Source organism: Rhinoderma darwinii, chromosome 3 (assembly GCF_050947455.1).
Source record: "Rhinoderma darwinii isolate aRhiDar2 chromosome 3, aRhiDar2.hap1, whole genome shotgun sequence".
In the NCBI taxonomy this organism is placed as follows: domain Eukaryota; kingdom Metazoa; phylum Chordata; class Amphibia; order Anura; family Rhinodermatidae; genus Rhinoderma; species Rhinoderma darwinii.
In genome coordinates this window covers 398424358-398439832 of record NC_134689.1, presented here as the reverse complement: position 1 = coordinate 398439832, position 15475 = coordinate 398424358, and the positions used below count along the sequence as shown (strand labels likewise).

At 46.6% G+C, this 15475-nt stretch overlaps 1 protein-coding gene across 1 annotated transcript; it reads left to right on the top strand.

The window, feature by feature from the left end:
- Positions 1-133: 133 nt before the first annotated feature.
- PRKCSH (PRKCSH beta subunit of glucosidase II) lies at positions 134-14764 on the top strand. The gene is made up of 17 exons (XM_075859065.1): positions 134-300; positions 829-945; positions 1803-1898; positions 2665-2722; positions 2823-2940; positions 3375-3504; positions 3743-3827; positions 4781-4859; positions 5264-5350; positions 5435-5569; positions 6871-6946; positions 7031-7100; positions 10663-10752; positions 10913-10987; positions 11076-11175; positions 12640-12783; positions 13636-14764. Exons 1-16 carry the CDS (start codon positions 213-215, stop codon positions 12763-12765), a joined length of 1530 nt encoding a protein of 509 aa, XP_075715180.1. The 5' UTR covers positions 134-212; the 3' UTR covers positions 12766-12783; positions 13636-14764.
- Positions 14765-15475: the final 711 nt, after the last annotated feature.

The following is a 15475-nucleotide window of genomic DNA, read 5'->3' as shown; positions in this document are numbered from 1 at the left end:
AGTAAGCATTCAACATACTCCTAAATCGATTTAGGTGAGAAATAGTTACAAAACCTAAAAAGAAAACAAAAAAAAAACGGGATTGCCTCAACAGAGATGGCTGCCAGTGTCGTCCGGAAGTGACGTCGACGGAAGTGTGGCTTTCGGAGACTTTGCCCCCGGCTGACAGTGTCAGTGCTAGTAGGCGGATATCGGGTTCCTGTTGTGCGGAGATGCAGGTAGCTGTTGTTTTGGGGCTACTGGCGGTGCTGGGCTGCCGGGCGGTGGAGGTGAAGAGACCCCGGGGGGTTTCCTTGTCTAGTAAGTGCTGACTTCATTCATTATAACTGCTATACTATATATCTATGCTATATATCTACTATACCCCCTCCGTGACGCTGGGCGGCGCTGTAGCACGGCTCTGTTACTGACAGTGCTTGTAATAAGCCTCATTCGAGGGTCTGCGTCAAATGCCCCTTATGCCAGTCGTTGTTTGTTAGATTGTAGCGCCCTCTGCCGCCCAGTCTGTGAACTGCAATAGTACATTCAATGCACTGCTCATTTTCCAGATTTTTCTATGGGGTAGTAACCATATTTTGTCACCCAGCTTTCCCAGACTCATGGGGGCGGGGGGCGGCAAAGCCGTATAGTTATGTATTCTTACAGCCCATACCAAAGCAGATCTCACATTCAGGAGTCTGGTAAAGCTGGGTGATAAGTTTGGTATTTAGGCAAATTCTCTTTGTATTTGCAATGTTTACCGTAATAAAGGGGCGTGTCTTGATAAGGCCGCCATGTTCTCATCGCCGCTGTCTTTCCTGTTCTGAGATGTGGTCCTTGTTTTTACAGATCGCAGCTTCTATGATGAGGCCAAACCCTTCACCTGCCTGGATGGCTCCAAGACGATTGCCTACGACCGCGTAAATGACGACTACTGCGACTGCGCCGATGCAAGTGATGAGCCCGGTAAGATCTGGAGTATTGACAGAGCGACCACTGTTGGAGAAATGTGTTATTACATGGCACCCATTCAATTGAAGGGTGAAGATGTTATACATGGTCGCGCTGCCCTCCAGTGGCGGAGCTGATCATTGCAGCAGTTTTTAGAGAGTGGTCCTGAGCTGGGGACCCCCCCCTCCATGTTGTTCACATGATAAGGGGTTGTCCTGGCATGGGGCGGTATTTCATACTGATGACCTATCTACAGGATAAGATCGTGGGGGTCCGACACTTGGACCCTGCACCGATCGGGTGTTCTGGCTGCCTCCGTGTGCTGGAAGTTAGTGGTTGGAGCCTTCTGCTTCCAGCTCCGACCACTCCATAGCTTACGGTACCCAAAGGCAGCTGGAGCAGCTGATCGGTGCAGGGTCCGGGTTTCAGACCCCCACCGATCATATACTGACGACCTATCTGGCGTCAAACGTCGGTAAGGGGTTAATCTCTGTGTCCTACAAAGGCCTGCAACTTTCTAACAGGCTTTGTATCCATTTCTCACTATTTTCACAATCTCTGCTTGCTGTCACCGAATGGGAACATTCTTGTTTACACAAACAGGCTGAAAACCTGTACAGACCTAACACTTCTCACAGCTGAGGGTGTGTTACAGTTACACCTCCGCAGCATAGATCGCTCTCCTGTCCTGATCGTTTGCTACAATGTATCGGGCTGGGTCTAAGAATGTTCTCACACTGACAGCAAGCAGAATTTTTGAAAATGGGGAGGGATTGGTACAGAAAGTATATGCTAAAGTTGCCCAGCGCTGTATTACACCGCGCGCTGGCGGGATGACTTCTAGTGATTGATGTCTTTCTTCTTCCCGTCAGGCACTGCTGCCTGCTCCAATGGACGCTTCCACTGTACCAACGCTGGTTTCAGACATCAGTACATTCCGTCATCGCAGGTCAACGACGGCATTTGCGGTAAGTGGTAGTAGGAATATTCTGCTAAACGGGGTTCGAAACCTTTGTGTTTAACCCTTATGCTACCAGAGCCATATATTTATTGATAGCAGGCGCCTCGCACATGGTAAAGATACCACCCTGCACGTTACACTCATGAGCGCCGTCGTGCAACTTTGCATCAAAGCGTAAGTGATTTGTAAGAAAAAGTGTAAAGTCATGTATCGGCGCGACCAGTAGGCGGCAGAGTCCAGAGTGACATCACGCCATGTCACTATTTATAGGGACGTAATCTCCTGCAGCGGCCATTGGACAGCACGACCATGTGACGTGACCGCAATATGGACGCAGTCTAAGGCTTCGGAGTGTGAAGGACTTGGCACAAAAGTCTCTTTTGCCCTAAGGGTTTGCTACAATGTAACAAACACTCAGTTGTGAGAATTTATAGGTCTGTGGATGGAAACCAGAATGTTCCTATTCACTGACCGCAAGCAGAGGTTTGGAAAATGGTCACGAATTGAAGCACACGGTATATTAAAAAGTTGCAGAACGTCTTATTGTACGGTAATTGAACTTTATTTACATGAAACTGGAAACCCCCCCCCCCCCCCTTTAAGGTCAATGGCTGGGATGGGATCCAGGGCATTACTGCGGCCCTATTAGAATTCCCTATTACTCTGAGTTCCCCCACAACTTTTCCTTTGTTCCTATTATGTAATATTTATTGAATTTCTGGGGCAGTGAAATCCTGACCTGCAGAGCTTACAATCATCTCCTCTACCCGCAGATTGCTGCGACACCACTGATGAATATAACAGCGGAGCTCATTGTCAGAACACCTGCAGGTGAGACTTTTCCTTTCCAGGTAAGATGATGATGATGTTTTGACGGGACTTTTTTTTTTTGATTTCCCTCTGAATTCTTCATGTCGTCCGTCTTCTTCAGAGAGATGGGCAAGAAAGAACGAGAGGAGCTGGAGAAGAAGGCCGAAATGGCTCGGGAGGGCATGCTCCTGAAGCAGAAGTTTATTGAGGAGGCCCAAAAAGGCAGAGAAGAGAAGCAGGTGATGGACAACTTTTAAAGGATTAGTCCAGGATTAGAAAACAGCGCCTCTCATCTGTTGGTTGTGTCTGGTATTGCAGCTCTGCCCCATTCACTTAAATAGAAAGGAGCTGCAATACCAGACAGCCTATAGACAAGAGGGGCGCTATTTTTTTTTGGGGGGGGGGGGGAGCTGCAAAGACTTTATATCCAGAGGTGTGACTGAGCCAGAGTGGAAAAATAAAAAACTATTACCTGCAAATGGCAAGCGGGTGACGTGACTGCGACCCATGTAAAGAAGTGCCCAGAATGATGTCATGTTCTTGAGTTTAACAGTAGAGCGTTCTCCATGCCCGCGCTCTCACACTTCACAATTATATTGGCACTTGCCCAGGTGCATTGTGCAGGGAGGCTTGCCATATCCTTGACCCGCTATGCTGCTTCTTCCTATGACAGGTGAGGCTGCAGGAACTGGTGGAGAAGCGTCAGAGCGTACAGACCCAGGTGGATACCCTGCGTGCGGAGAAGGAGGAGGTGGAGAAACCGGAGAGCGAAGCCAAAGACGCCCACAAGAGCGAGTGGGAAGGTGATGACCTGTGGCCCCTCCGTCTTGTTTCTTTATCAGGGGTCCGCAAGCCTTCGGCACTCCAGCTGTTGTCAAACCACAACTCCCAGCAGCCAAAGACTTTATTAAACCAGCCAAAGGTTGGCATGGCATGCTGGGAATTGTAGTTTGGGAGTGCTGAAGGTGAAGCTTGCTGCCCCCTGATCTATATCTTTACCTGACTCTTGTGTGTTGATGGAGATATCTGTCGGTATTACAGAGAGGAAGGATGTGGAGAAGGCAGCGATGGAGAAGAGACGCTCCCTGGACGTGTTCTCCGAGCTGGACCAGGATTCGGATGGAATGTGAGTGAAATTGAATGGCCGCACTTCATGAAGGCGAGCTAGTAATGCATCCAAAATAAAAAATCTACCAGGTTGTGGTGGTTCGACCTCTGGGACACCCGCCGGTCCTGAGAATGAAGGGGCAGCACAGCCAGGTGATATGCAATCACTTTATAAGATAGGAATGACCCTTTAACCCCTTGCAGTCACAGCCATTTTTAGTTTTTGTTTTTTTTTCGTTTTTCCGTCAATGGTTCAATGCACTGCAATACTAATGTATTGCAGTGTATTGTCATTTTTACCTGCTTCTGTAAAGTCGTGCCAGAGGCCGCGCTTAACCGGAGCAGAGAGAAGGCGGAGTTGGGGGGCCTTCATTAGGCCCTCGGGCTGGCATGGGAACCATTGCGGCATCTAAGTGTTTAAACGGCCAGGGTCAGAGCGATCTCTATTCCTGGCCGTTCGTGTGAGGTGTCAGCTGTAATACTGCAACCCCCACACCAGGACATACGGGCATGGCCTGGTGCGTTAAGGGCAATTTGACTTTATAATCTGGATGGCTAGCCGTGTCCCTCCTCGTATTATCATGTGGTGGTGAGGGGTTTGTAGTCTCCTCAAATGACGTTATAGGTTTAAGTCCGGATGTTTTTTAGTTCCACACATGATTATTTCTATTAAGGGGGGGGGGGGGGGGGATGCTGCTTCAGTTTAAAGGGAAAGGCCAATAAAAGCGAGTTTCCCCACTGTGATCATTCCGTGTCTCTCATACACCCAAATGAATATTTCGATGCAACGTCAGATGAATGTTTGGGCTGAGGGATGGTGTGGTGGGTCTGGGTGCAGCCGGTGTCCAGTTCGGGAGTGTCTGCTTTCTCCAGGGTAGATCGCTCGGCCAATAAAATGGCGGCTTCCACCCTTTATGGGCCGTGGGGGTGGAGTTTTTAATCTGCTTGTCATTGTATGTCTGTTTTGTACAGGCTCTCTGCTCCTGAGCTGCTCCATCGCACTGAGCTGGATTCGGATGGGGATGGTTTGTTATCGGAGAAAGAAGCTCTGGTGAGGCCCGTGGACTGTTCTGAATCTCCTGTCTTAGAGACAGGTGGGGGCCGGGATCCTTTGCTAGAACTTGGGGAAAGGTGGCGCTATTCAGAGAACTGTGCCCTTGCGATTTCAGTCAAGAAATGCACTTTTGGCCCATAGACCGTCATAGCCGCACAGCCGTCGCCTCAGCCCTATTGTTCCAGCAACACTCTGGCTCCCACCAGACGCGTTCTTATGACCTGTCCCTATGATATGTGGTCACGTACACTTTAAATCTCTTTGCCATTTCCACAGCTATATTTCCAGAATTGGGCTCGAACAACAGCCGTAGCATCGTCCTGGCCATATGTGATTGGGGGAGGGGTGAGATTATAGTATTTACAGAAGGCGTTCAATCTGCTTTTTTTCCCCCGGTGCAGGAGCTCCTTGGAGGGTCTTACTCTGTGGACGCTGGCTCTTTCCTGGAGTCCGTATGGCCGCAGATTAAAGAAAAAATCAAGTCAGAGGTAGGCGCGGAGATGAGAATTTGTAGGCATAGCGCGTGTCGGCTGTTTGATGTTGAGATCTGACTTGTGGGTTATGTGTGCCAGAGCGACGACCCTCCAATGCCTCCGGTAGAAGAGGGGACGGAAAGCCACCCAGAAATGCCCCCTGAGGAAGATGAGGAGGATGATGTAGAAGAGGGAGATGAGGAAGATGATGACGACTCGGATGAAGATCACAAGGTGTGTCCAGTGGTAGTTACATGATACAATTGTGCCTACCTGCAGCAACCACTAGGGGGAACCTATGAGCTTACGGATTTATTATAGACTTCAATGGGAGGTAGCTCCCCCTGGTGGTGCCTGCTGCTAGGCCAAATTATTATTCATTACGGGGTCTAAAGGCTCTCTAAGCATAATGATAAAAGGGAAAGTCCATTTAATGCAGGACCTGTCCTTTCAGTGTCTGTATATTACATCGCAGTTTAGACGCCATATTGCCTCATTCCATATACTTAAAGGCATTGTGTTGCCAGAAAAACATGTTTGTTTTTTTTAAATTAAACATATAGTGTGTGGGTGATTAAACATTGTTCAAATTTTTTTTATTTTTTTCACGAGTCAGGAAATATTATAAATTATTTCTAATTTATAATACTACCCATTTTTGGTCACTAGATGGAGCTATTTCCCAAAATTGCAGCATTGCAACATTGGGTTAAAAGCCCTCGCTCTAGTGAGCTCTCAGCATCCCCCCCTCCTTTATCCTGGCTAGTGCCGGGATAAACGAGGGGTTTGAACGGTGTAACCTCCTACACTGTGTGTCGCCATTTTTTGAGCTAACACACAGCGTAGTAGGTTTACATACAGTAGTAAACAAACACGAACATACATTGAAATCTCTTACCTGCTCCTGCCGCCGCGGCTCCCTCCGGCCCGTCCGCTCCGTTTGCTGCCGCTGGTCCAAGTGCACAAATCCGGAAGCCGCGACCGGAAGTAGTAATATTACTGTCCGGCCGCGACTTCCGGTCCACAGGAAAATGGCGCCGGACGGCGCCAATTTCGAATTGGACTGTGTGGGAGCGGCGCATGCGCAGTTCCCACACAGACGCCGTACACGGAAGTCAATGGGACGGGAGCCGTTCGCAGTCCCTATGGGACTGTGGCTGCCGTATTCCATGTCTGTATGTGTCGTTAATCGACACAGACAGAAATGGAACAAAAAATGTCAGCCCCCATAGGGAAGAAAAAGTGTAAAAATAAGAAAAAGTAAAACACAAACACACAAATGAATATAAACGTTTTTAATAAAGCACTAACATCTTTAACATATAAAAAAATAATTTGTGATGACACTGTTCCTTTAAAGATTGAGCACCAAGGCGTATCAGGGGGTGTAAGGATGGCATTAGCGTTCCCTATACAGAAGTGCCAGAGAAAGATGTAATTCCCATTACAATGCAATCTGAAATCTCATTAACTGAGATCATATTACATCTTGTGGGGAATTAGTGAAATATTATACGGTCGTGTGTTTATCGCAGGCTCCACCTAGCAAGTCAACTGTAGAAGAGCTGGAGATGCCACCATACGATGAGGCCACCCAGGCTCTGATAGACAGTAAGTGACATTTTCCATGTAAGTAATGACGGGCTACGACCTCCATCATCTGTTCTAAAACGTTCAATATTATCTTTCTTGCAGCTGCCCAAGCAGCTCGTAATCAATATGACGAAGCAGAAAAGTCCCTGCGAGAAATAGAGGATACAATCAGGTCTGTAGTAACCTGGCTCCTGATCCCCTTATTACAGTAACCCGGCTCCTGATCCCCTTATTACAGTAACCCGGCTCCTGATCCCCTTATTACAGTAACCCGGCTCCTGATCCCCTTATTACAGTAACCCGGCTCCTGATCCCCTTATTACAGTAACCCGGCTCCTGATCCCCTTATTACAGTAACCCGGCTCCTGATCCCCTTATTACAGTAACCCGGCTCCTGATCCCCTTATTACAGTAACCCGGCTCCTGATCCCCTTATTACAGTAACCCGGCTCCTGATCCCCTTATTACAGTAACCCGGCTCCTGATCCCCTTATTACAGTAACCCGGCTCCTGATCCCCTTATTACAGTAACCCGGCTCCTGATCCCCTTATTACAGTAACCCGGCTCCTGATCCCCTTATTACAGTAACCCGGCTCCTGATCCCCTTATTACAGTAACCCGGCTCCTGATCCCCTTATTACAGTAACCCGGCTCCTGATCCCCTTATTACAGTAACCCGGCTCCTGATCCCCTTATTACAGTAACCCGGCTCCTGATCCTCTTATTACCCCTGTAACATCTTATTACAGTAACCCGGCTCCTGATCCTCTCATTACCCCTGTAACATCTTATTACAGTAACCCGGCTCCTGATCCTCTCATTACCCTGTAACATCTTATTACAGTAACCCGGCTCCTGATCCTCTCATTACCCTGTAACATCTTATTACAGTAACCCGGCTCCTGATCCTCTCATTACCCTGTAACATCTTATTACAGTAACCCGGCTCCTGAGCCTCTTATTAACCTGTAACATCTTATTACAGTAACCCGGCTCCTGATCCTCTTATTACCCTGTAACATCTTATTACAGTAACCCGGCTCCTGATCCTCTCATTACCCTGTAACATCTTATTACAGTAACCCGGCTCCTGATCCTCTCATTACCCTGTAACATCTTATTACAGTAACCCGGCTCCTGATCCTCTCATTACCCCTGTAACATCTTATTACAGTAACCCGGCTCCTGAGCCTCTTATTACCCTGTAACATCTTATTACAGTAACCCGGCTCCTGAGCCTCTTATTACCCCTGTAACATCTTATTACAGTAACCCGGCTCCTGATCCTCTTATTACCCTGTAACATCTTATTACAGTAACCCGGCTCCTGCTCCTCTTATTACCCCTGTAACATCTTATTACAGTAACCCGGCTCCTGATCCTCTTATTACCCTGTAACATCTTATTACAGTAACCCGGCTCCTGAGCCTCCTATTACCCCTGTAACATCTTATTACAGTAACCCGGCTCCTGATCCTCTTATTACCCTGTAACATCTTATTACAGTAACCCGGCTCCTGATCCTCTTATTACCCCTGTAACATCTTATTACAGTAACCCGGCTCCTGATCCTCTTATTACCCTGTAACATCTTATTACAGTAACCCGGCTCCTGAGCCTCTTATTACCCTGTAACATCTTATTACAGTAACCCGGCTCCTGATCCTCTTATTACCCTGTAACATCTTATTACAGTAACCCGGCTCCTGATCCTCTTATTACCCTGTAACATCTTATTACAGTAACCCGGCTCCTGCTCCTCTTATTACCCCTGTAACATCTTATTACAGTAACCCGGCTCCTGATCCTCTTATTACCCTGTAACATCTTATTACAGTAACCCGGCTCCTGATCCTCTTATTACCCTGTAACATCTTATTACAGTAACCCGGCTCCTGATCCTCTTATTACCCTGTAACATCTTATTACAGTAACCCGGCTCCTTATCCTCTTATTACCCTGTAACATCTTATTACAGTAACCCGGCTCCTGAGCCTCTTATTACCCTGTAACATCTTATTACAGTAACCCGGCTCCTGATCCTCTTATTACCCTGTAACATCTTATTACAGTAACCCGGCTCCTGATCCTCTTATTACCCTGTAACATCTTATTACAGTAACCCGGCTCCTGATCCTCTTATTACCCCTGTGACATCTTATTACAGTAACCCGGCTCCTGAGCCTCTTATTACCCCTGTAACATCTTATTACAGTAACCCGGCTCCTGATCCTCTTATTACCCCTGTGACATCTTATTACAGTAACCCGGCTCCTGATCCTCTTATTACCCTGTAACATCTTATTACAGTAACCCGGCTCCTGATCCTCTTATTACCCTGTAACATCTTATTACAGTAACCCGGCTCCTGATCCTCTTATTACCCTGTAACATCTTATTACAGTAACCCGGCTCCTGATCCTCTTATTACCCCTGTGACATCTTATTACAGTAACCCGGCTCCTGAGCCTCTTATTACCCCTGTAACATCTTATTACAGTAACCCGGCTCCTGATCCTCTTATTACCCCTGTGACATCTTATTACAGTAACCCGGCTCCTGATCCTCTTATTACCCTGTAACATCTTATTACAGTAACCCGGCTCCTGATCCTCTTATTACCCCTGTGACATCTTATTACAGTAACCCGGCTCCTGAGCCTCTTATTACCCCTGTAACATCTTATTACAGTAACCCGGCTCCTGATCCTCTTATTACCCCTGTGACATCTTATTACAGTAACCCGGCTCCTGATCCTCTTATTAACCTGTAACATATTATTACAGTAACCCGGCTCCTGATCCTCTTATTACCCTGTAACATCTTATTACAGTAACCCGGCTCCTGATCCTCTTATTACCCTGTAACATCTTATTACAGTAACCCGGCTCCTGATCCTCTTATTACCCTGTAACATCTTATTACAGTAACCCGGCTCCTGATCCTCTTATTACCCTGTAACATCTTATTACAGTAACCCGGCTCCTGCTCCTCTTATTACCCCTGTAACATCTTATTACAGTAACCCGGCTCCTGATCCTCTTATTACCCTGTAACATCTTATTACAGTAACCCGGCTCCTGATCCTCTTATTACCCTGTAACATCTTATTACAGTAACCCGGCTCCTTATCCTCTTATTACCCTGTAACATCTTATTACAGTAACCCGGCTCCTGAGCCTCTTATTACCCTGTAACATCTTATTACAGTAACCCGGCTCCTGATCCTCTTATTACCCTGTAACATCTTATTACAGTAACCCGGCTCCTGAGCCTCTTATTACCCCTGTGACATCTTATTACAGTAACCCGGCTCCTGATCCTCTTATTACCCCTGTGACATCTTATTACAGTAACCCGGCTCCTGATCCTCTTATTAACCTGTAACATATTATTACAGTAACCCGGCTCCTGATCCTCTTATTACCCTGTAACATCTTATTACAGTAACCCGGCTCCTGATCCTCTTATTACCCCTGTAACATCTTATTACAGTAACCCGGCTCCTGATCCTCTTATTACCCTGTAACATATTATTACAGTAACCCGGCTCCTGAGCCTCTTATTACCCTGTAACATCTTATTACAGTAACCCGGCTCCTGATCCTCTTATTACCCCTGTGACATCTTATTACAGTAACCCGGCTCCTGAGCCTCTTATTTCCCCTCTAATATCACATACCACATCTTCTAAGTTGAGCTTTTAACACTTTTTCTTGTTTTATGTCTTTAGGAGTTTAGAGAAGGAGATTTCACTGGATTTTGGACCACATGGAGAGTTTTCTTATCTATATGGACAGTGCTATGAACTTTCAACTAGCGAGTGAGTTTACTGGGGTGGGATGAAGGGGACAGTAGGAATAATGTGGGGGTGATGTTCCTATGTGGATGAGAACTGTTTAGAGGACTATTATTTGCTGAATATAATGTAGTGTCATTTGTACCTTTTCATTGGATGACATTTCTGTGGTTTGCTTTCCTAGGTATATTTACCGATTATGTCCGTTCAATCGTGTGACGCAGAAACCGAAGGTTGGAGGATCAGAGACTAACCTGGGGTGAGAGATTTTGGCATTATGATCTCATTATGTCAAAGGGATTTTTGAATCCATGAACATTTTCTGATGATTTTTTTCTCCTTCGCAGGGTGTGGGGATTCTGGGCAGGACCAGAAAATGACAAGTTCAGTGTAATGAAATATGAACAGGGAACCGCCTGTTGGCAGGGACCAAACCGTTCTACACGGGTGAGTGATGGAAACCAGGTGCGGATTATTGCGGATAGTGCATGTATTACGTTTTACGCCCCCTGCCTGTTGTTGCCGTGCTATAAAAATAACTTGCCTGTATACCAGAGAGATGTCTAAAATTGAGTCTGCTTCACCCACCACCGGGTAACAGACAGGAGGAAGGCGCTATGTGGCTCCTCCCACCAGTTACCAAAAGCAGGGAGGAGCTATGTGACATAGAATCTGCTCCTCCCACCACAGGAGGACCGATAGCAGGGAGGAGCTATGTGACATCGCGTCTTCACCTATCACAGGGTGACTGATAGGGTGGAGCTATGTGATGTGGTGTCTTCTCCTACCACAGGGTGACCGATAGCAGGGTGGAGCAATGTGCCATGGTGTCTTCTCCTACCACAGCGTAACTGATAACAGGGTGGAGCTATGTGACGTGGTGTCTTCTCCTACCCAGGGTGATGGATAGCAGGGTGGAGCTATGTGACATGGTGTCTTCTTCTACCACAGGGTGACCAATAGCAGGGTGGAGCTATGTGACGTGGTGTCTTCTCCTACCCAGGGTGACGGATAGCAGGGTGGAGCTATGTGACATCTTGTCTTCTTCTACCACAGGGTGACGGATAGCAGGGTGGAGCTATGTGACGTGGTGTCTTCTTCTACCACAGGGTGACGGATAACAGGGTGGAGCTATGTGACATGGTGTCTTCTCCTACCACAGGGTGACGGATAGCAGGGTGGAGCTATGTGACGTGGTGTCTTCTTCTACCACAGGGTGACGGATAACAGGGTGGAGCTATGTGACATGGTGTCTTCTCCTACCACAGGGTGACGGATAGCAGGGTGGAGCTATGTGACATGGTGTCTTCTTCTACCACAGGGTGACGGATAGCAGGGTGGAGCTATGTGACATGGTGTCTTCTTCTACCACAGGGTGACGGATAGCAGGGTGGAGCTATGTGACGTGGTGTCTTCTCCTACCCAGGGTAATGGATAGCAGGGTGGAGCTATGTGACATGGTGTCTTCTTCTACCACAGGGTGACGGATAGCAGAGTGGAGCTATGTGACGTGGTGTCTTCTCCTACCCAGGGTAATGGATAGCAGGGTGGAGCTATGTGACATGGTGTCTTCTTCTACCACAGGGTGACGGATAACAGGGTGGAGCTATGTGACATGGTGTCTTCTCCTACCCAGGGTAATGGATAGCAGGGTGGAGCTATGTGACATGGTGTCTTCTTCTACCACAGGGTGACTGATAGCAGGGTGGAGCTATGTGACATACATAGTGTCTTCTCCTACCACAGCGTGACTAGCGAAGCTGTATATGTCAAGAATTTGACCTACGGGATACCATTTTGAGACCATGTTTGTCACCAGCACACAGTGGCATGGTTTTTTTCTCTGTGCGGTTACTGTGTGTTTATTGCTAGTAGTTTGATACATGGCTTTTCTGATATTTGTTTCTGCAGGTGAAGCTTTCCTGTGGTAAAGAGACTGTAGTCACGTCGACATCAGAGCCCAGTCGCTGTGAATACCTCATGGAGTTCTTCAGTCCGGCCGCCTGTCAGCATCCGGAAATACATGACGAGCTGTGATACCAGCCAGCAGAACAGGTGCCATATATCTCTACTCCACCTGGGCTCGATACACAGGCCACAAATACACTTTCAGTATCTAGAATTCTACTGCAAGGCATTAAAGAAACACGTTGGGCAAAACGGATACCCCATGTTATGTCTAGTTCAGGGCCTGAGGTGCATGACATATGGATTCACCAAACAACAAGGATAATCCCTATGTTCTGCTATGACCCATCAGGCCCCTCTCTCTAGATGTACCAAAGTGTACCCACCTTGCCCGCAGTGTGTTTCTTCAAGCATAAAGGAACTCTTATTTTATTTTTTTATTTTTTTTCCCCCTTAGGGGGCAGTATTGAGCATTTATGCTTGACATTCCACTTCCTGTGTCCTTATTTAAACAGCCAAGGATTTAATAGTTCCATCCTGGCAATGAAAGGCCTAAATACAACCAAACTTGCAGAATTTTTCTTTAATTTTTGTCAACGATTGTCCATTTATAAGATCTGGCATCATTGGTGAACAGGCAAGAAATTAAATGGACTAATGATACACTTCTTATACAGTAGTGTCCCAGCGTCTAGTTGGATCCAGGCAAATCCCTTGTGATTGACCATAATTATATATGTGTGATCAATAGACCGGCATGACCCCCATACAGAGCTGATACTTCTCACAGCAGGGGGTTTTCTGCAATTGTGTCCAGTGTAGATAATCCTCAGTGAGCTGAACAGCTTGGACAAAGAGGAAAAATGTTACCTGCACTGACACATTGTAGCAAACTATCAGGACGGGACAGATTTATGCTGTTGGCGTGTGTATGTAAGCTCCTTGATATTAGATCCACTTAATGACCTTCTCTTGTTCTTTCTCTAATGTTCCCCGCAGACGTAGATCGCACGGCCCCGTGCGAGATTCTAGTGGAACCGTAAGAGCTGTGAATATTTGGATCGGTCACCCTGGTTCCTCACTTCTGTGTCGTCCTCTTCAAACCTCATTCCAGACCCCGGCCCATCTTTTCCTTGTCTCTGCAGTAAAGGACACTGGCAACCGAAAGACACATTCCATCCACCAACCCCTCCATTGCTGCCCGTATCCCTCTCCTATTATGTGTACTTGGGACTTAAAGCGGTTTCTAGGATTAGAAAAAGGATTTGCTTATTTTTTTTGTTTGAAACCGTGCCACACTTCTCCATGGATTGTTTCTGGTATTGCAGCCCCATAATTATGAGCTGCAATACCATAGACGGCCCACAGGAGCAGCGCAGTTTCTGGGAAAAAAACAAATGATCCTTTTTCTCATTCTGGATAATCGCTTTAAAAGACTGTTCCCAGGGGCTGCTACCATTTCTTTCTTGTTCCTATGCTAGTGGAGGGATTCTTCTATGCTAAATGTGTTTAAAAATACAAGTTGCTTTATATAAAAGCTGAAGGTGTCGTTCGTCGTTCCTCTTATACGTCATCAGTGTCGCTAGGGGTTTGTTCACAAAGTGCAGTTATCGAGTCTTTAAGAACTGCTTAAAGGGTTTGTAGAGGGTTAGTAAAAAAAACTTTCCGTGGGTTGTGTCTGGTATTGCAGCTCAGTTTCATGGAAGAGAATGGGGATGAGCTGAAATCCCGCACTCAAGGTGTGGTGCTGTTTTTGGAAGGCAGCAGCTATGTTTTTCTAATCTTGAACAAACCCTTTAAAGCCTACCTTTTTATTTATAAAACTTGAAATGGGTCGAACATTCCTTTCTAGACAAGGGTTGGATGAATCATAAAAAAATAAAAATTCTGTCTCCCTGCATCCACCACAAGGGGGAGCTTACCGAAGATGGATTGGTCTTGAGTTCAGTGGAGGTTGTATAAGTCTGCATGTAGTGAACTCCCCCTAGTGGTGGCTGAAGGCAGTCTGAATTTTTATTTTTTTTATTTTGCTCTTTTATCACAAAAAAACAGCTGTAAAGATTTAGGATAACATAAATTGTCAAAAACTAATCCAATTAATAAAACTGTACCCTTTAGGTTTTGTCTACATTGCAGTTGTGCTGTGATTTTTCAGACACTACATTATTTTTTTTTCCCCCGTAAATTGCGGCACGACAAAACACTAACGTGTGGACACCACCTCAAGATGAAGGTGCGTTAAAGGAGTTTTCCGGGACATTTAAAAGGCTGCTCAGGTGCTCCCCGCCAGGCTGTTAAAGGCGATCTCCCACCACAAAAACGTATTACCTATCCACAGGATAGAGGATATATATATGAGCGATGAGGAGAACGGGGTAAGCAAAAAAAAAAAAAAAAACCCGAAGTGACCCATGATGATGGTGCGCATGCTCAGCCAGCGCTCCATTAATTTCTAAGGGACTTTCGGGACCACTTTCTCCAGCAGCTCCTTAGAAATTAATGGAGCGCTGGTCAAGCATGCGCTCCATGCTCATGGAGCACTTCAGGGGATTTTTGGTTACCCCATTCTCATCACTGTGGGTCCCAGTGGTCTGACCCTCAACGTTCACACATGTATCCCCTATCCTGTCCTCAGCGCTGCGTCCTCTTCTTTGTTTAACAGGCATAGCTGCGTACTTGTAGCGGCTGTGCCTGGTACTGCAGCTCCTATCCATGGAAGTTAATTCGACTGAGCTGCAATACCAGACACAGCCACTACCAAATGTACGGCACTATTTGGTAAACAATGAAAGGGATGCAGCGTCTTTCAGTCAGCTGATCGGTAGTGGTTCGAGGAGTT